Raw genomic sequence first — 20,124 nt, forward strand, 5'->3', positions numbered from 1 at the left:
AGAGCTCCAGGTTAGGTTTGCTCCCACACAGCCTGGCTCATTAAAACAAAATCATTCTCATTAAAACTATAATGTCTGATTTCAATCTTATCGTCGTTGATTATGATGAGATTGATGGAAATGATTTATTAGAGGGATCATTGTTTCTCAGACAAACATGCATAATGCCCGTGTTTCCTCTGCTCAGGTAGTTGAGGATTATGGCCTCAAAGACAAGAAAAACTGTGCAAACTGCTGAGGGTTCAGGGTTTCCCACACTGACGTTACATTTATTACTTCACAATTATTAATTTCCTCTCTTCAGTCCGCTTCCGTCTGTTTCCCCGGGATACTCTGATGTAAAAGTGAACAAATAAACAACATTTATCTTGAAATGTTTTTAATCTCTCAAATTATATACACAGTTGTTACACTGTATCCGAGATATTCTATCAATATACATTAATGATAATAAAAAATTACTTCTATATTTTTGATAAGTTTTTCTCAACCCTCAGTCTGAAGACTTTGCTTGGACTTCAAGAGCTGGCAACACAGTTTACAAAACCCTTGAGCTTTCACGAAACAGGCAGCAGTTCACACTGTGTGTATCAGAGTGAAGTAGCACTTTACAGATAAGACATGATGTACAAAATTCACAGGTATTTCTTCCACCTCGTTTGTGACAAAGATAAGGCATTGGATGGATTCACAGACGTGGACTAACATGAACAATAAAAGTCAACTGCTTCAATCCATTTCAGCTGAGTGCCATTAAACGATTTCACATCTCATGAGCGGGCTGTCCGTCAGTCAGACTCTACTTTTAACGGAGCAGGGGAGTTGATAATGGAAAATGCCTTTCTTAATTAATATTCCACACAAATGCCATAATACGCAGAGAAAGCCACATCTCTCACCTCGGGAAATGGAATGCACAAAGTGTTGGGCTTAATCTAATCTCAGGGAGAGGACGGGAGAACTTTATGATGGTCAATGACGAGATTATTTCCAACTTTACGATGTAAAATAATAACAAGCCTGAAAGTTACAGGGTGATTTATCTGAATTGAAACACACTTCATCAAGATTTTTTTTTTTGAAAAAGTTAAAAGCAGCTCATTAGCACTGCACAGGGGAGATAAGGGAGATACAGAACCTGTGATATAACAATGAAAAGTATGATTGGGGAGGTGGCGATAAAAGAAAAAGTGAAGGCTTGAAGTTCGGGAGGACTGCATGTGTAAAAGAAAAAGAACAGCTGATGATCTGAGGCTGTAATGAAGGTGATGGTGTGAAGAGTGTAGTGAGGTTACACTGAGACATTTTATTTTTTGATGGCAGCCACTGCTTTCTTAGCAGCGTCATCCAGGTTTTCAGCTGCTGTGATGGGCAGGCCGCTCTCGTTCAGAATCCTCTTGGCCTCTTGAACGTTGGTCCCTGGCAGAAAGAATAAAGGAAACACTTTTACATCAGGAATCAAACAAAGAAAAAACAGGCTTAACGAGGTTGAACCCGGTCTACCATCTGCACCGATGTTAAAAACCGCACTGTGTGAAAGACGAACAGTTCCTTTGGAGGAATCAATCCACCCTGGCGACAGATGGATGGAGTTATGGGTGAGTGGTGGCAAATTCAACTGCTGATCCAAAGGCGCCTTTGTCTGTGAACGACATCAGCGAGGCAAAAGGACAATTTGTGAAAGATGTACGTATGTGTATGCCACTGGTTGTACAGAGGTCAGGGGAAGCAGGTGCTGGATGGTGCGCTGGTGCCTATGCCCTGATAGACCTGCGACCAAGCAGAGAGACCAGGAGACACTCTGCACAACCCTGTGGCTCGACACTGTGAACTGGCTGCCTCCCAGCACTGCAAACTGCGCAGCCTAACACAAGCCTGACAAGCCTGTCACAACACGGGGCAGGGGGCACTGCATCGGACGGAAGGACACATGAAGTGAGAGGACAATGGAGAAGAGAGTGTGTGAATGAGAAAAAGAGAGAGATGGAGCAGAAGGTCAACTGAGGCAGATTCAGCCCCTTGCTGCTTTAACAGTGAAAGTCAACTGTTTATGTCGTTTTTACATGAATATGGTTTTAAAAAAAGGACCATTTACAGTCTGGTGTTGAGAGCATTTGTTCATTTTATTTTTCTAACTACCTCCCTGTCTTTTTTCCTGCATATACCACTCAAAAGGTCCAACTGCATAAAGGAATCTGACTTTTTCTTATCAAAGTTCTTCCGCCACATAAACACCTAGTAAGCTCCTCACTTATATTATCAAATGGTATGCCACCCACACCCACACCCACATTTTTATATATATATATATATATATATATATATGAAATGATTTACATATAAATGGTTTTATCATTAAACTGAAGGTCTTGGGTTGGCTGACCAAAACCACACATTTGAAAAAGTCTCTACAGGTTCTGAAAACTTTTCACGTGATGGAAACATCACCTGAGCAAATAATCTGCAGAAGAATCAAATATTAAAAAGATCATTAGCTGCAGTGCAACAAACACGATCAGTATTTACTGCATGATTGTGCCTAAAATGTGTGATGTGTTATGGGCATTAGCGTCTCTCTGCATTCTCTCTAAATCTGTGTTAAATGAGTGGAAGTATAAACGTGTGTGTGTGTGCACATGCACGCTTTGACACTTCCAGGTTGACCTTAGCTCTTCTAGCTGGCGTGTAATTAAGACTGCATGATATGGGAATTCTCCGGAGGCCCGACCAACCTGATCAATAGACTTTTCATGAGGAATTCGATTACCAGTGCCACTTAACGCCTAATATTTCATCTCTTTTGTCCAGCCAGATAATAAGTCATTCCAAACACATTTCTGCAGCATCACACTCCAAACAATCAATGCTGCAAAGTAATTAATTAGAATAGGAGCAAGAAGAGACTTTGCTCTGGCTCGCAGTCAGGGGATTGAGTGTCCGAGGACATTTTCTCATCAGGTCGCACTAAATATTTTCTATCTGTGTGTGTGTGTGTGTGTGTGTTTGTGTGCACACACAAATCTATAGTTTTAATTGACAACGTTGCTGCTGAGTAAGGAGAGAGGGGCAGTGATATCTGATTTACATGATACAGGCTGAACTGTGAACTTTGTCAGGATGTACAGATCCATGTTATCATACAGACAGATGACATACTATTGGACGACTGAAACAAAGGTGCAACACAGTTGAAAGAAGAGGATATGTCCTCAGCTGATACATAATGCAATAAATAATCTGAAAAGACAAATACGCATATTGAAAGTGTATAAAACACTGAAAGAAAATGAACAACACATGCAGATTGTATATGTTTTCATCCCATAAATATTCGTGAGTAGCTATAGTGTGTTTGTGGCACTGCTCATACAATACTGCATCATGGTCCCTGTGTTCTCCATGTGGTGTATGAGGGGGGGCCTAACACCTCTGTGGGAGTGAGAAAGAAGAGATGTAATGCATGTGTGTGTGTGTGTGTGTGTGTGTGTGTGTGTGTGTGAGCTGACTGCAGTTCCACTGTGAGCAGTAGGGAGCACTGATAGCTCACAGCAGCGGAGGCAAGGACAGAGCCCAGCTGGATACAGCACCACCATGTGTGTGTGTGTGTGTGTGTGTGTGTGTGTGTGTGTGTGTGTGTGTGTGTGTGTGTGTGTGTGTGTGTGTGAGTGTAGAGCATGCTGAGCATATGAATGTGTGTGTTCACCTGCAGCCACTAGGTGCTGCCAGAGACCTACTCACGGCCTCAGTAGGGACATAACATATGCACAAATGAAAGGCACACAAATGACCTTTTACTTTAATGTAAAGTATTTCATGTAAAAAAGAAAAAAAAAATGCCTTAAAAAGAACAAGCAAAGCAGATAAAGACTATCCAGAGCTAGATGGGGTTACTCATCAGTAGCACTGACTTGTTCATCACTAAAGAATGTATGATCCCTGGATGTCTGGAGACCAAGCAGCGCTCAGTGTTTTGTGATATACTCCCACTTATCCACAAATTTCTGTTGGATCTCTGCTCTAATTAGCAAGCTTACTTGTGACCATTGTTAAATGTCACTTTAATGTATCTGTCAATTGCATGCCACCATATATCAACAGGATAATGGGGTTTGGGGCTGAGCCAGAGAGCTGAGCTTGAGAAATTTGTGTTGATGCTGCAGTCTGTAAAAATAGTGACGAATTCTGTCTTAACGAGCTCAAGTCTGACGGGAGTCTGCCATAGAATCATTACATGTGTTTATGTGTCCTAAGAAAAGAAAGGATGCAAAGTTGAATAATTTAGGGCTGGTGCACACAAGAGGATTTTCAACTCTTGACCGATTTTAAAAATGTTGGAGGCCGAAGACAAATGACAAAATGAAGATTTAACTGATTTTGTTATCTTGTAATCCTCAGAACACACACACACTAGATGTTTTGGCCAGAATGTCAGGCCACATACTTGCTGTTAGTAGGAAACGATTTCACACTGGCGATCTAAAACTTTGGAGAAGTGTACACATCAGGCGCATCTGTAGAAAAGATGCATTTTCAAATAAAACACATGTAGCACAACTGATGTAGCCTCAGACTACTTGTGCTAATCTTGGCATATGTGTTAGAGGCTACAGTCTTGATTTTGTTGAGCGGCTAGGTGACCCTAGCAGTGAGGGAGCAGCAAGCCCATTGGCTGATGCAGAGCAGAGTGAACCAGCTGGGGTATAAGGTTTAACCATGTCGTGGATGTAAGCTGGGCCTGATCCGTTAGCAGCACGGTAGGCAAGTACTCATGTCTTGAAGCAGTCAGACAGTGACAAAGCATGAACAATAGTCCTTACTAATTGAATTATTGACAAAAGAAGCTTTTATCATATTATACTTTAAGCCAACAGGGCTGCTGCTCAGTGCCTTGAGTGAAGGACCTGTGGTAAAGATGTTTTATTAGATTTGAGAGAAAAAAAGGCAAATCATAATTAATTTGACTTTCTAATTAGCTTTATATTTATGTCAATTAATATTGCTAATATTTTTGGCCATCTTAAATTTGCAGTTTTTTTTCATCTTGTTTTGCAGCGCGGCAGCTAATGATGTTAGTTTAAAAACAGATGAGGGAGAATCCTCATTTGTTTTTTTTAGCTCCATTAACGTAATTCTTTATCTACTGAATCCAAAACTAGACTGATAGTAGATAGATTAGCTGATATGGACTGAGATGATTACAACAGCAGCTGATAAAGAAGAAATTCAAATTACAAACAGTCCATCATATCACTTAATACCCTGGAGGAGGAGAAGATGCAACCCCAGTTACCTCAAATAATTGGTGTAAATACATTTTGTTTCATCGCTGAATGTCAACACACTCGTTCTGACTTTGATTGTTAATCCTAACGACAATCAGCAACAAACAGTGAGTTTTTCCTTCACGGCCAAAAATGGATGAGGCCTGCTCCTCCCTCCCTCATCCTGTGTGTCAAACATCAAATGCTCCTCATTTGCACGCAGAGCAGGAGACGCCTAAACAGTTCAGATGTTTGTTTTTTTTTAATGTGTGAGCCAGTCATTTATCAGAATTTTCATGTTTCTTATGCTGTCTAGACTGTTGTTTAAGAGTGACGCACATTATATTAGATTTAAAGAGCAACTGTTTATACAATGCACATAGCTTTCCATCAGTGTTATCTAAAGAAAGTCATGTTAACAAATAACATAACTGCTTTCAGAATTTGTGAATGTGAAGTATTCATTCTCATGAGTCACAAAGGCGATAGAAAGCCTTTGGTAAAATTAGACTAAAATGCAGTGTGTATTTTTATGCGTCTGTCTGTTTGTGTGTATATGGCTGCAGCCAATGGCTAATGAGTTTGATATACTAACAGAGTCAGGACTGAATGAGACATGTCAATCTTACATCAGGAGGAAAATATGGGGCCAGATCTCCTTTTTGGGAGAAATCAACCTCCTGGTTGTAAAGACACTGGTGAGACGGTTCAGTATCTATCTAGTCCTATGAGCTCAACTATTGTTCTCTGATGATGCTGTCTTCCACTTTCCTCTCCTCAGTGAAAGACAGCATCATCAGAGAACAATAAAGTACATCCATGTTCACACTGTGGCCAAAGGGGGCAGTGCAGTACTTCCTCAGGTATCTCTACTTATCACACCTTAAACAAGTCTGTGGGCAAGTGTACAGTGCATGGAGATGAGCGCTAATTCTGAAGCTTACAGGTCAGGCCACAAGACTTCATACATAACTTTATCAACTCACTGAACCCTATCAGCATCTAGAAGACATGTTTATTGTTTGATAGCGGGTCATTCACTCACTGTTTTCACATGTCCCCTGTGTGCCTAAGTGTTTGACATGTCTTGGTCTGTGTTGCTAAAAAGAATAAGGAAAGGTGCAGAGATAGAAACACATGGGACAGAGGCCCGTGGCTATGTAAACAAAACAGTGCATTCAGTTTGGTTCAATGTTCTAACTTCTCATTGGATCTGATGAATATTTAAAATATGCTACTTCCAGTGGAATGATGTTTTTTAGGATAGAATTAGTCATACATAGGCAATATGGGTGTGATTTGTTTTTCTTTTGAATGCCTCATAAATCTGATATGTTGAATTTTTTCAGACATGCAATGAGTGGATATGAAAGCCCCTGCATAAAGTCAGATCAAATATACAACTATAGGGTAGACAAGTTAGAGAGATTTAATGGTGTATAGAAATCTTTGAAAAATTTAAACATGTAGCATGTATATTAAAAGTTCATATTAAAGTAATGACATGGAAGTTATGGAGCATTTTTTTCTTAGCAACACTCTTTTCTCAGGGTAACAACCCATTTTAAAAAGCCTTTGTATCTAAAGAAGATACAAGCTGGCACAACAACATTATTTAGCATGAAGCAAAACCAAGATGGTCAGTCAGGAGGCCTCTGTTGATTTGACGAGGGATGACCCAAATGTAATCAACCCAGGCATTTTGAAAAGAGCCTTCCCAATTAAAAGTGTGCCAGTTAATCCATCCTGATCCTGTTGAAGAGCGCTGGGCCATTCTTGCTGCCCTGCGGTCAGCCTAGCAAGCTGAGCTGATTGATTCTGAACCAATCTACTCCACGAGACTGCAGCCCAGGATGTAATGACCCACAGCTAAAGCTCGGATTCGACCACCAGCAGTGACCCTCTGGACGCAGTCTTTTTGCAAGTCAGGTTGAATTACACAGTAAGAGAAATGTGTGGTGACAAATGAAGGTTCTCTTATAATTGCAGATAGAACAGTGACCCATTACAGATGTGGTGCACTCACTGCACACTATTCTATATTTAGCTCTGTGCTCAATCAGCAATATGAAGACAGAGAGGTGGATAAACATTTCACAGTTACATATTTTGCACCTTGAGTGTTTGAACTGACACTTGTATATCAGTTAAATCTGTGTGCAGTTTAAAATGTGAGTTTTTATTTAAGCCAAACATTTGTTTGTATTCTCGCCGCAGTTTTGATTCAGGTATGTTTGGCAAAACACACTGTGCACATGTTTACATGGGAAAAGTTGAACCATCATAAAAGGTTGTTGATTGCTGTCAAAAGATATTCTTTTATTGGCCTCACAACAAGGACATTAACTTATTTGCAATCAGGATGACACATTTATCATGAATTCATAATTCTTTGCAATTCTGCTAATGAAATAAAATAAAACGGTTCCATATTGACTTGCCTGGCATCATATTTGTTTGCATTGCATAGTATCTCCTTGGATTGCATTGTGTTGAATACATCTATAACGAATCACACTGCATCACAATAGGTGCAAACTTTATTGCATTAGTAGCTGCTTCATATCTATTAGACTGTCTGCTGTGTATCGAGATTTGCATTGGATGGGCCTTCATCAGATAGAGGCACATTGAGTTTGTTCACACCCTCCTGACTTTTAAACTTGAAAAGTAAATCTGACAACTTAACTTTTCCCACCCTATTGAGCTCTGAACAGCCACGTTCATCCTGCACTACACTACCTCAGCTGCACAGAAGCAGCTTACACGACCTGACCTACAAACCATATTAACAGCGAGGACGTACAGTAAGAAGCACACACACACACACACACACACACACACACACACACACACACACACACACACACACACACACACACACACACAAGAGAGTGTGTGAGAGAGAGAGAGAGAGAGAGAGAGAGAGAAGCCTCCACCTTCTCTTTAATTTGGACACACCACTCAGCAGGATCTTGACAATTAAGCTCACCACCAACTGGCCCCATGCCTCTGGGAGTCACTGCTGCCATCACACTCACACACACATTTCATTAGCATTTACAGGTGAGAGGTGAGCCAATCAGTGTCGACTCCAGTTTATTATGCTGCTGCTAATGATGGGTACGGCAGAATATGACATCTATGAGAAATTCACTGCTGTTCTGACTGGGACACTGCGCCACAAAGAAGGTGGATAGGACCCAGTACAGCAGTTATAACACAATGGCTCCAAAGCTGGAAACAAGGTAGGAAAGAGGAGCATTAACCCTGCTCTCTAACAGCAACACTTAAGTGGTAATATATCATATACATTTGCCACCTCAGTAACAGAAGATGAGTCATTATTGACCTGTGCTTTTATGCCGTGGCCATATTTGTTGTGGTGGCAAAAAGTTCAGGAAGGTTAGAGTGATAAATAAAACTAAAGTAAAAGACCCATTTGAAGACATGGTGAAAAAAAACACTTGGTCTTGAGACTTGCTGTGTCTCAATTCAGGGGCAACCTCCTTCAGAGGCTTTGCTTGAAGGCCAAATGTGAAGCAGCGATGCAACTAAGCTTTCCCATTTTAAAGGCTCCTTTAAATGCAGCAGACAAATGCGTCCTTTCATCTCTTAGCAACACAGACTCTAGGGATCCATCTCAGGCCAACCTATCCCAGGATTCATTGCGCTAATGTCGGCAACAAGCAACAAGAGCAAAAATGTCTGATACTTACACATTTAAAAAGAAGTATCACACTTCAAGTCAACAGCTAACAGAAGAAATTTAAAAAAATGAAGGGGCATTAAAGCTTTCTCGTCGTGTTAGCTCTGTTGCTAGGTGACAGCAGTTCAGCGCAGGACAAGCTGATAAAGGAAATCCTATGTAGACCAGACTTCCTTCTTCAAGGGCAGAGACCGCATCCTCTGAAGGAGCCGGCCCTGAACAGGGCTACAGCCAGTAAATAGAGATTTACTGAACCACAATCTGTTTGCATGATAGATATGATGGTTTCTCAACTTCCTCAAGATGGTCCATCTCAAATCAAACAGTTCATCAAGATGAGTGACCAGTAGAGGAGGTGTGACCTTGGTTAAATGGTCACTATCCAGCACAATTTAAATCCTCATTAAGTGCTTACAATGGGTATATGGAGTAAAATGATCTTCATGTGTGTATTTTCTGAGTGGAAGTGTCAGATGGTACCAGCTTACTAAAAAGAACAGAGAGGTCGACCATGGATTTCTGCCCGAGAGTGTTTGTGTGTACAGTATATGTGAGCGTGTAGGTGTGAGTGCACAGATGAAGTACATGTTTTCCTACCTTCAAGCCTGACCACCAGAGGCACCTTCAGCTCCAGCTCTTTACAAGCCTTGGTGATGCCGTTGGCGATGATGGCACAGTTGACGATCCCACCAAAAATGTTGACCAGTATGGCCTCTACCTGTTAAAGACGAGGGAAGGAAAGGATTAACACACACAAATTCAATAATAAGAACAATATCAGAACAGGATGGTGATGTTAAAAAAACACAGCGCCAAAAACAACTGTGGTGAGTGAACCAACTCCCAAACAATTAACAAAGCAGTCATGATTAGCAAAGTAATTTGCAACATTATCATAATAACATTTGCAGTAAAAGTTCAAATATTGACTAAAAGTTTTTATCACATTGGTGCAAAAACAGTTTCAAGACTGAAATCTCTCTAAACATGCAGTGGGGCAGCCTCACCGCCAACCTTGTGTACAATGGGTCATGCACCCCGAGGCGATACAACACTGTCACAATGGAGGCAGAATAAAGCAATACATTGTGGAAGTTAAGAGGCCAGCAGCAGAAGAAAGAGGCAACACTGGAGCCAAATAATAAAGCAATATTTCAATGGGAAGTGGTGACATGACAAACAACAGCAGCTGCAAACCTGGCTGGTTTTCAAACCCTTGAATGTAGCTGAGCCATGTATCATATTTAGCCTTTAAAACTGATTTACATACCTTGTATGTTGAATAAAAACATGCCTATAAGCAGAAAACCGAATCAAGTACAAAACCGAATCTAGTACACGCACAGTGGTCCGAGGGTCAAGTAAGTCCACATTTCCCAAACAGCTATCAAGAACATACCTTGAAGTTTTTGAAATTGTGCCAAACAGCCTCACTGTCTGTATTATGTTCCCTTAAGATGCTGCTTATTTGTAAGACATTTTAAACTTTCTTACAAAATAAGTATGAAACTGATATCACTTGGCAGTGAAGAAGGCAGTGTGTTTACGTGTGTGTGGACGTGTGTGTGTGTGTGTGTGTGGTTACACTAACAATCTAGCACTTGGTAATTACCCTGGCTAGCTCAGTGGAAAAGTAGACTGAGAGCACACAGGATTAATCCCCCATGTTTGTTTATAATCACTGCTAATCTGTTAGCGCCGATTTGGATGAGCAGCTTGTGTGTGTGTGCAGGCTTGCTGTGAATGTGTATGTTTTCAGTGTGTGGTAATGATGTTTACAGCGAGAGAAGATCAAGGACTTGGAGAGCTATTAGAGCGACAGCCATGACATTGTCCTCTACATGTTATCCAAATGAGCATCTCCTTATAAACAGCAGAGAGAGGGACAGGGCCAGAAGACCAGGACAGAGCACCAAAACAGGACAGAGCACCAAAACAAACACAGATGTAGGCAGAAGGCATAAAGATTCTGGCGCCATGCGAGGAAATTGAGCAAGCTGTTGGTTCAACACTGAGAACTGTTTCATGATGATACATCGTCTCGGGATGGGATGAGGTACGCAAAGGCAGAGAGAAAGAGTAAAACACTGAGCACAACCCAGATGTTTACATGTTAAACTCAGATTTCAAGTAATAATAAATGATCAGGAGTTCTCATTAAATTTGGGTACAGATCCATATCAGAGGGCGGATCCAGGATTTTTTTTCAACTTTTTTATGATTGTAAGATTGGATGTTTTTCAATCTGTTCGGAGTAATTCATCCATCTTTATGTGCAATTTTGTGCAAATCAAAATACAAAAATCTGTATCTAGTGAATTTAAATATGGTTTCATAAGGCAACTGTTGGGCCTTAACAGATGTATGTGTTCTCCTGGCTTAAAATCCCTAGTAAGCCTCAATGCATCCATGAGACTTGACCGATCACATTTGAGCAGGCTGGTTGCCCACAGTCTGTGTGGAAAGCAAAGGAGGCAGAGCACATTGACCAAAATGCATTCACTATCAGCTTTTTAATTTTTTGCATTTATAGGCAGAGAGCTGTTAAAAAAATGACGCCTAGTCCAAAAAACAGAAAAAAAAGTATAATTTTTTGTGTTTTTTTGACAAGAAGTGTTCCACTTGTGTGATGAAAGAAACTAGTCAGACTGTAAACAGTGCATGGCTTATGAAAGGAAATTAAATGTGCAGTATAACACATCACAAAAAGCATGTAGAAACGAGTAGTAATAGAACAAAATAGCAGAAAGTGATTTGTAGACTATGAAATGGGGAAATCTGCATTATGAAAAAATGGTCGGCTGAGCCTGAGTCTGTTATAGATCCTTCCACAGCGAGGGAACGCTTTATGTTCAGTGATTCGTTCACTGAACTTACACAGTGAACATGAGCCCTGAGTGATTGACAGTCGCTCTCCCTCTCCCTCTTGTGTCTTGAAGTCTCAAAGTGGGAAGCTGAACCTAATCCTTCATTCAATAATTAGGTGTTGGAAAAATGAATGCGCTGTAAATGATAGGGTAGGACTTTGTTACAGCAGCTTTCAGCTTGAAAGAATACACACACTTCTTACACAAGGCTACATTGAGAGGCAAGACAGGAAGCAAATCCACTGCATAAAAGTGTCTTAAACATATCCGATGTAAATGTAACAACTTAAAACCACAAAATTTTCATTCAGTGATGTTAGCATTTGACAAAACTGAGTAATTTCATATGTATCGTATGCCAAGCACTGTTGTAGATATTCACACCATATCTAGTGGGTTTCCCTGCAGACATGTGAAGAAGATCATGGTTAAAGGGTAGAAAATAAAATATATTTTATGGGGCTTCTATATTACAGGCATTTGGGCTTATGCCGCTTAATGCTGCCCATGGGCCAAGGAAGAACAGGCTGGTTACAGTGCAGCTGCAGTACATTGACCAGCTCCCTCAAAATGCAGATGTACAGGGCCTCAGAGATGTTCACTACTCTGCTATCTCAGACTTCATGTGTCACAGAGGAAAACAAGGCTTTAATAAAGCAGTTAAGCTGGTGGAAAATGGACTGCAGCAGATGGAGCGATGAGCTCCTCAAAACAGTTGCCAAAAAGAGGCAGGGTCGCAAAAAGAAGAGTACATAAGGCTGGCTGACCGTTTTCGGTCAAAAGACAGTGGAGTTAAGAGGAGTCAAGAAGAACTGGAAAAGCAGGTGTGATGCACTGAAGGTGACAGAAGCTGGCTCAGAGAGTACAAAAAGAACTGGAGGAGAAGAAAATTCAAAAAGGAAACCAGGGAAGAACATGACCCAAAAAGAAAAAAAGGTGGAGAACAAAGACGGTGAGGAGGTGGAGGAGGAGACAGAAATGACACAACAAATTAATGAGTAAAAAAGCCAAAAACAAAGGAAGGGGAAGAAAAAAAATCAAACCGAGGTTAGACACAACAGCACATCCCTATATCTGAAACCCCTACTCACAGCTTGGAGGTGTTAAATCAGATGTATTTAGATACACACCCACCTGTTCGTCCTACTATCAAAAAAATGTGCCCTCGAATGAAGCTACATTCCCACTCTTCCTAAAGAAAACGATTATATCAGCAATATATACTCGAACAACTTACTGGTGTGAAAGTAATTGTGTGAAAAGTGGCAGGTAGTGAAAATGACTGTGAGAGTTCAGGAGTTGGAAACAAGCAGATGGAAAGAACGAGGTGGGAAATGAGGCCAGATTGTTGGACCTATATTAAACAGTTCCTATGACACCCTTTGCCACCTTATGATATAAATGTATTTGTAAAAAGATGACTAGGTGCGCGCACACACACACACAGACACACACACAGGTCCCCACTGGGGGGCAGCAGAGATTTAGATGGCTTTTTGCTGCCTCAATATAAAGTTCTATTCTCACCTCTATCTGCAGCCCATTTTTCAACTCTGCCTCTATTGGGAAGAACCATATTTCTTCCATTCATGCATCTCCTATTGACACCAATGTATATTAATGATACATAAGGCATGATTTATGCTGCTTGGCACAGAAGTAAATGCAGTTTATAGAAATATGGATGTGGTAAGAACCGAGATGCATTTTGCTGGAAGTTTGTTTTCTTATTTCACATAATGTCTCTGGTTTAGGTTTAGTAGCAAATGTGCAGCCTAGGGGACATTGTTTTCCCTGCACCAACCTTCAACCAAAATGAGCAGGTGTTTTGTCAAAAAGTTGTACCTCTATTGTCTATTCCAAATGAAAATCACACATTCAGATCTGCAACAACACACATGAAGGTGTCATTATAAAACATAAACGATGTAAAAGAACATATGTGGGGATATATTATGTTCTCTCTTTTAGAATGGCTCATTTATTTCTAAAATGCAATACATGCTTTGGCCCTTTATGGAATAGTAATAAAATATATTGCTTCTTTTTGGTCCATACAGGGTTAAAATGCCAAACTGACGAACTGGCTGAAAGAATTGAAGCTCCATTTTCGGTAACTCTCCCTGGTTTGATGCCTTTTACAATCAAAAGTCTAACTCTGCTCCATTCAGCTCTCAGCATCTCAGAAATCCAGCCTTAAGGTATGAAATAGCATTGCACACTCCAATCCATCTAAAATCTCCAACATCACACTCTATAGCATTTTACCTCCTGTCACAGAACCAATATCAGGCTCTTTTTTTAAAGGCATTCATTTCAGGTGAGCTAACCTGGCAGCGGGGTGGATTTCTTTCATCAGAGCTCAGCATAAAGGCATCAGGTATACTGTGCCAACTTACCCTTTTTAAAGGATCTTTGTGTGTTCTTTCAGGCAGTGTTACAGCATGAGCCAGTGCTTTCTACCTGGGTGACGGCGAAATGAATCAAATTTTACAATATAGGATCGTTGCTGCCGGCATTGCGATACCCTGCCAAGGCTATTTTACGTCAAAGTCAAAAAAGGGCCTTCACAGGAGAAACTGGCTTTTCTGCCTTCTATTATACGCCCCACTAACTGCATTTAGTACAAGAAAGAAATGTAACCCAGACAATTTGACATGCACACGTGGCCTCGTATTATACTGCTGAATATACCCCCTTATGTTTTCATGAAATGTGACTTGGATTCATGTTTGACAAAACATGCAAACCGTTATCGAAGACACGAGGACTTAAAATAAAATTAGCAAATTATAGGTTGATAGTCATTTGAACAGACTGAAACATGGAGACAACAATGGAAAGCGAAATAGCATGTTCAGAAAGTCTTCATATTCTTTCCATAGACTAATATATAATACAGAAACATGATGTACTTTTCTCCTCCAAGTTTTAACCCAAAAGAGAATAAAAGCATTGTGTTCCGTCTCATTCTGTAAGGCTTCTTGTCACGAGTTGAGCGTGCACTGCAGAATTATCACTCAAATACACATTTTCATGCCCATACCCCTGTTAAGCACTGCTAATCTTCAGGAGAGAAAGAAAGAGGAAAGCATCTTGTTTCCTTTGTTACCAGCAAGCAGATAGGAATGGAAAAAAGCAGGGATTGATATGGGTGTGTGTCTCTCAGTGTCCTATTAAGGGCTATTGTTCCATCTTATCTACTGGAGACAGCTTGTACTGTCACAGCCTGTGCTGGCAGGCCTTGTTTGTTTTCAATCTGCTGGGGGCCCTTCGCTCGGCCCTGGGGCCACAGGTTAACATACAAGGCTTCCAAATCAAGGAGGGCCTGCTGGCTCGAATCGGACATCTTGGAATCACTGGATTGCTTCTGGCGAGGAAAAATTATTCTGTTTGTGTCCATGATTGCCATCTATGGTGTGTGTTATTTTAGATTACTTTACACTTTGGTTATGACTTGACATTACAGTTGCCGTTCAAGTAGTATCCAAACCAGACAGTACAAAACTTGGCCCCCAAAGATTTATTTTAGGTGATGTGACAGCTAAATGGGTTGTGAGAACTAGATACAGTACATTTGATCTTCTGACAAACTGGTTGAATTCCTGAAAGCAACAAATTGAAATTGCAGTGGTAGCAAATAATCAATGCAGAGCGTTGTTGATTTGTTTGAATATAGATGACAAAAAATAAAAAATAAAGCGTTATATCACCCATTACAAATGATGAAGCTTAACACAAACTTTATACAGCCAGTAGTTTTCATAGAAGCATTTTGTTCTTTGAAAACTGCTCACACTGTGTAAATATGATTTTGTTTCACGATAAAGCTGTGAATGAAAGAGAGAGCACAGTGTCATGTGTTCTTCGACACGTGTAGGAAGAATCAAATGAGTAATGCGAGCCATGTAACAAAGATGCTCATATGGCAATCTTTTATGGAACGTTTACTACTTTGAGCATCACCTCTGTCGAAGCGAGGAGCAATTTTGATTGTGCAAATCTATTCTTAGCGGGGATACAGACCTAGAAAGAGAATGACACAAAGGCAGACTGAGGGAAAAGAGGGTCTTGAAGTCAGAGAGTGAGGCGAAGTGAAACAGATGGAAGAGGGAAGATGGAGAAGAAAAGAGACAGAGAGAGAGGTGATGGGAAGTGGTGCGGTCTCTGGCTTCTATTGAGGGCTAGGATTGGTCCTGGCAAAGAGGGATAAGAGGCAAATAATTATCTGGCCTGCTGAAGCATGACAGTCCCATCCTGGAAGTGTGGAGAGACAGACTGAGCATTATGTCAAAGATTGCCCATGTCACTGGCAAAGACACCTCTTGACAGACAGTGGCATCTGAAGTTTCACTTGACGGTAAAACATCCACCACAACAGGCAGCTGGATACCTGCCTGATCAATCCCTGGTGGAGATGAGGTTTCATGTGGAGGACTTAAAGATGGGATCACTAAACTCAGTTTAGCAGGTACATACACCCTATTTATTCATGTTTATATGTGCCATTTGAATTGACTAGCCTATGAATTGACAAATATACATAATCCAGTTTTCAATTTGTGTTTAGCACTTTACTGATTCTTTTTAAAGCAGTATAAGACCAGAGTTTTCATGTCCTATGAGGGGTACTGTGCTATTTTACAGTGTGAACCCTACAGTGCATCGATGTCACGCTCACAGTTCTTTTAGTCTTCTCACATATCTCTAAGAGTACTTCATGAACGTCGAGCTATCTCCTGGCCCGTCTGAGTCCAAGAAAAAGAAAAAAAAGTCAAGACTGACTTTGCATCCAGCCAAAAGAGGTTTGTGCAAAGGCTTCAGTAAGGTAGAAAAGAGGGAGTGTGATGAGGTGAGATCTGGTAGAACCCATGTGACCAGAGCATGGAAGAAAAGGTTCTTTACATCATCAAATTCCAAGAGAGGTCCAGAAGATAGAGTAGGGTTTAGGGTGAAGAGTTAGTGCACACAGTAGCTTGGAGGATGTGTTATGGATGAGATGTGTAGACAGTGTTATGGATGAGCCATCTTGTTGGAGTAGGGTCCCAGTGAGAATATCACCAGGGCTATGTTCGTGGTGAGAGATTTAGTCACTGCCAAATTAAATCTGACAATATTTGGGCAACTGATGATTTGGATATAATGGGTGATTGAAGTGGATTCAAGTCTGCTCCAGTCTGGGCCAGTTGGTGTTGACAGTCGGGAGATAAAAATCATACAGCATGTGGTGTTTAATGATTGCAATCTTTCGTCGTTTGCCAGTCACTGCCAGACATTTCCACTGAGATTAATTTTGACTGGTGTGAGAGACAAAAAAAATACCAATCCAATAAAAACAATGTCTAAAATGGTGATCAAAGACAAACGTGTGACTGTGAGTATGATTTTATGTCTCCCTAAACCAGATTTGTCTTTTTTCCTTTTAACCTTTCATCAGATTTCTCTGTGAAAATGGCAGCATATGAGCAAGGAAAGCTGATGAATACTAATTTCTGCAGTCATATGACTGGGACTTGGGGTTTGCCTAGTAACACATGTAGTCATCATATTTTAAATGTGTCAGATGTGTTAAATGCATTTATTATGTCATTCAACACATTCTCAACGTTAGAATCTAAAAATCTGTGAATATTGAATATGAGTCCAGGCTGATTACTGGGAGCACAAGGAACAATCCAACCAAATTGGTGTCAAAAAGAAATCCATAAAGATGTTACTGTCTTTGTCAGGTAGGCAGGCAGATCTTAACTAGCATTGGTAGTTTCTGCTCTAGCTGTTTGTGTTCTTATAATGCTGTTTTTTTCGTTGTATGTGTCATTTGGCCTGCAGTAGGATTAGGCTAAGTGACCAATCTAAGCCCATTATAAGAGTTTGTAGCCCCATGGCTTACCACTACATTAAGATATGGATTTTGACTACAGCTCCATCTCAGGGGATAAATATGATGTCATGGAAAACTGTGTATATGTTATGGATGAGGGCCAAACTGTGATGGTCCCCTCCCAAAGCCATGTCTTGTGTCAAACTGCTCTGCCTGATACTGCAGTAATTTGAACGTTTCTGTGGAACTAATCATGTCTGTGGTTGGGATTTTATTTCCACTTCTACATTCCTCTGCTCATTACCATTAAACAGCACCTTCACTGATAACAGATAACAGAGCCAACGGGAGACCTTAATTGTGAATCAGTATCAGGATATACAATGGTATTTACCCCTTTAGTAAACACCCAAAAACCCTGTGAACTTGGTATCGTTGCATGTTTTACCATTGCATCCTGTCATAGAAACACTCAAGCTGACAACACATCACGAGCTTGATTGTGGCTGCTAATGGTGGAGATGGCTCAGCATGCGTGGTGCTAATGGTTTGGAGAAATGCCAATAGTAAATAGAAGTCAACTGAGATTCTGACTGTTAAGGCAATCTGTGCTTTATAACTTGGATCACTCTCTTGCTGGATGTAGCTGAGACAGATATTGTAGTGGCCATGAGAGAATACACAAAGTCGATGTATTAAAATGAAAGCGTGCCAATGCTCAAATCAGTCTCCATATGCCGTCACCATGTTAATGTGTAAGTCTCAGCTGCCCTCAGCTTTTTCATGTATAGTTCATTTGTGTGGGGTGTCATACATTGGCCAATGGCACATTCAAGAGGAAGTCGTGTGACTAATCAAGACACGACATGATAAGTTCAAAAAAAGTGTAGTATTTGTGAACAAATTCTGACAACACACTGGGAAAACATCCAGTCATCATTTACATTATTATGATTCCCATAAAAAAACAAGCTTTCATCTTCACACAGTTTGAATTTAAGACTGACTGTTTGTTGCCTTGGGCTAAACTGAATATGTTTGTGAGGATGCGCTTGGTTTTGTAGTTCATCTTGCATGTACTGTTGTCTTACAGTGTTAAATCTAGCATTTTAATACACTGCTCTAGTAATATAGAGGTTAAAGTTGTGAAACATTCCCACTGTCATATATAGTATATTACCTTAATATACATATTTATCAATACATTTCATTTTTCATAGGGTCACTGACTGAGTCAATTAGTGCATATTCATGTTTTTTATTCACTTGAGGTGCCTGAATGCCTGGAAGCTTACTCTGTCATGGAGTCTGACTGTGCACATAATCTTGTTGTTGAAGGGTTTGAAGGGCCTGTTAAGACACTCGGACAGTGGTGGATAGTGCACATGCAGCAGGTACTGTTCATGCTATGAATGCACCACTTGCTGCTCTATGAACCTTTTTTAAGAATTTTGAATAAACATTTTTTATAGCAGCAGAGAGGAAATTCTAAATAAATAAAGACTACTGCAGAGAATATAAGTTTTTCACTCCATTATAATCATATCAAAGGCTTAGGTCAGGTTTCAGAGGCTAGGTTGGCACGTTGAGTTATAACATGTTTGGAATTTAAATTACAATGATGCTGAAAACTGTGCTTTCATTATTATTGTAGTCAAACAAGTAAAATGGAGATAAATTCAGTGTTAGTTCAATTATACAATCAAGCAGATGTGGGGTGGGGATATGTAGAGGCAGGGCTTCATAGTTTTATCATATTCATAGTTATGTTAATAATAAATGAGAAAAAGAGTAAAGTTGCATTTAAGTCACATCAAGGGAAAAAAAACTAAATATGTCCTTTTGAGGAACAGAGATATGTTTTTTTATGGTTTTAATTAAGGCCAGGAGACCAACTTCACATTGAAAATGTGCAATTATTACTAAAATTTTTAGGGTGTTATTTGCCATATGGAGTGATGCATAGAAAAAGACAGAGAACAGATACAATGCAATAGAGAGGTTTCAGGCATGACGCAGAGTTGGGAGAGAGACAGACTTCTGCGGTGAGTGGGTGGTCTGTCAGATGTCAGTGACGGATGTGGAAGTTGTCTCCTGTTGCTTACCTCAGGGTATCACAATGCCCCCCCCCCCCCACACACACACACACACACTTCCTGTACATGCAGCATAGCACACACTGTAACCTAGGAGCAGACACAAACCACTTTGCTGTGAATTGGACTCAACAATTGGAGCTGGTGTAGGGCAGGCATATTATTCATCCCCAGAGGGTGTCGTAACACTGCTGACAAGTAGACATAAATATTCCTCAACCCCTTCACCAAGGGTTAATGGCTGTCCATCAGGCAGCAATGAGACATTCAGAGCAGCGTGTGCCTGGCGTAGACACACAGTGTGGGCACTTTCACTGCACTTGCAAGGTCACTTATGGAGTTTGGAAAAACCTTGGTCGACAAGAAGCCA

The 20,124-nt window shown here is 40.5% G+C and overlaps 1 protein-coding gene across 1 annotated transcript in view; it reads right to left on the reverse strand.

The window, feature by feature from the left end:
- Positions 1-362: 362 nt before the first annotated feature.
- The window catches only part of suclg2 (succinate-CoA ligase GDP-forming subunit beta), an 83,973-nt gene continuing 64,211 nt past the window's right edge, over positions 363-20,124 (reverse strand). The window contains exons 10-11 of the mRNA XM_020087074.2: positions 9,568-9,688; positions 363-1,419 (exon numbers count right to left, since the gene is read on the reverse strand). Coding sequence (XP_019942633.1) covers positions 1,307-1,419; positions 9,568-9,688 — 234 coding nt within the window. The 3' untranslated portion in view covers positions 363-1,306. The remainder of the gene's footprint in view (positions 1,420-9,567; positions 9,689-20,124) is intronic.

This window comes from Paralichthys olivaceus, chromosome 2 (assembly GCF_024713975.1).
Source record: "Paralichthys olivaceus isolate ysfri-2021 chromosome 2, ASM2471397v2, whole genome shotgun sequence".
NCBI lineage: Eukaryota > Metazoa > Chordata > Actinopteri > Pleuronectiformes > Paralichthyidae > Paralichthys > Paralichthys olivaceus.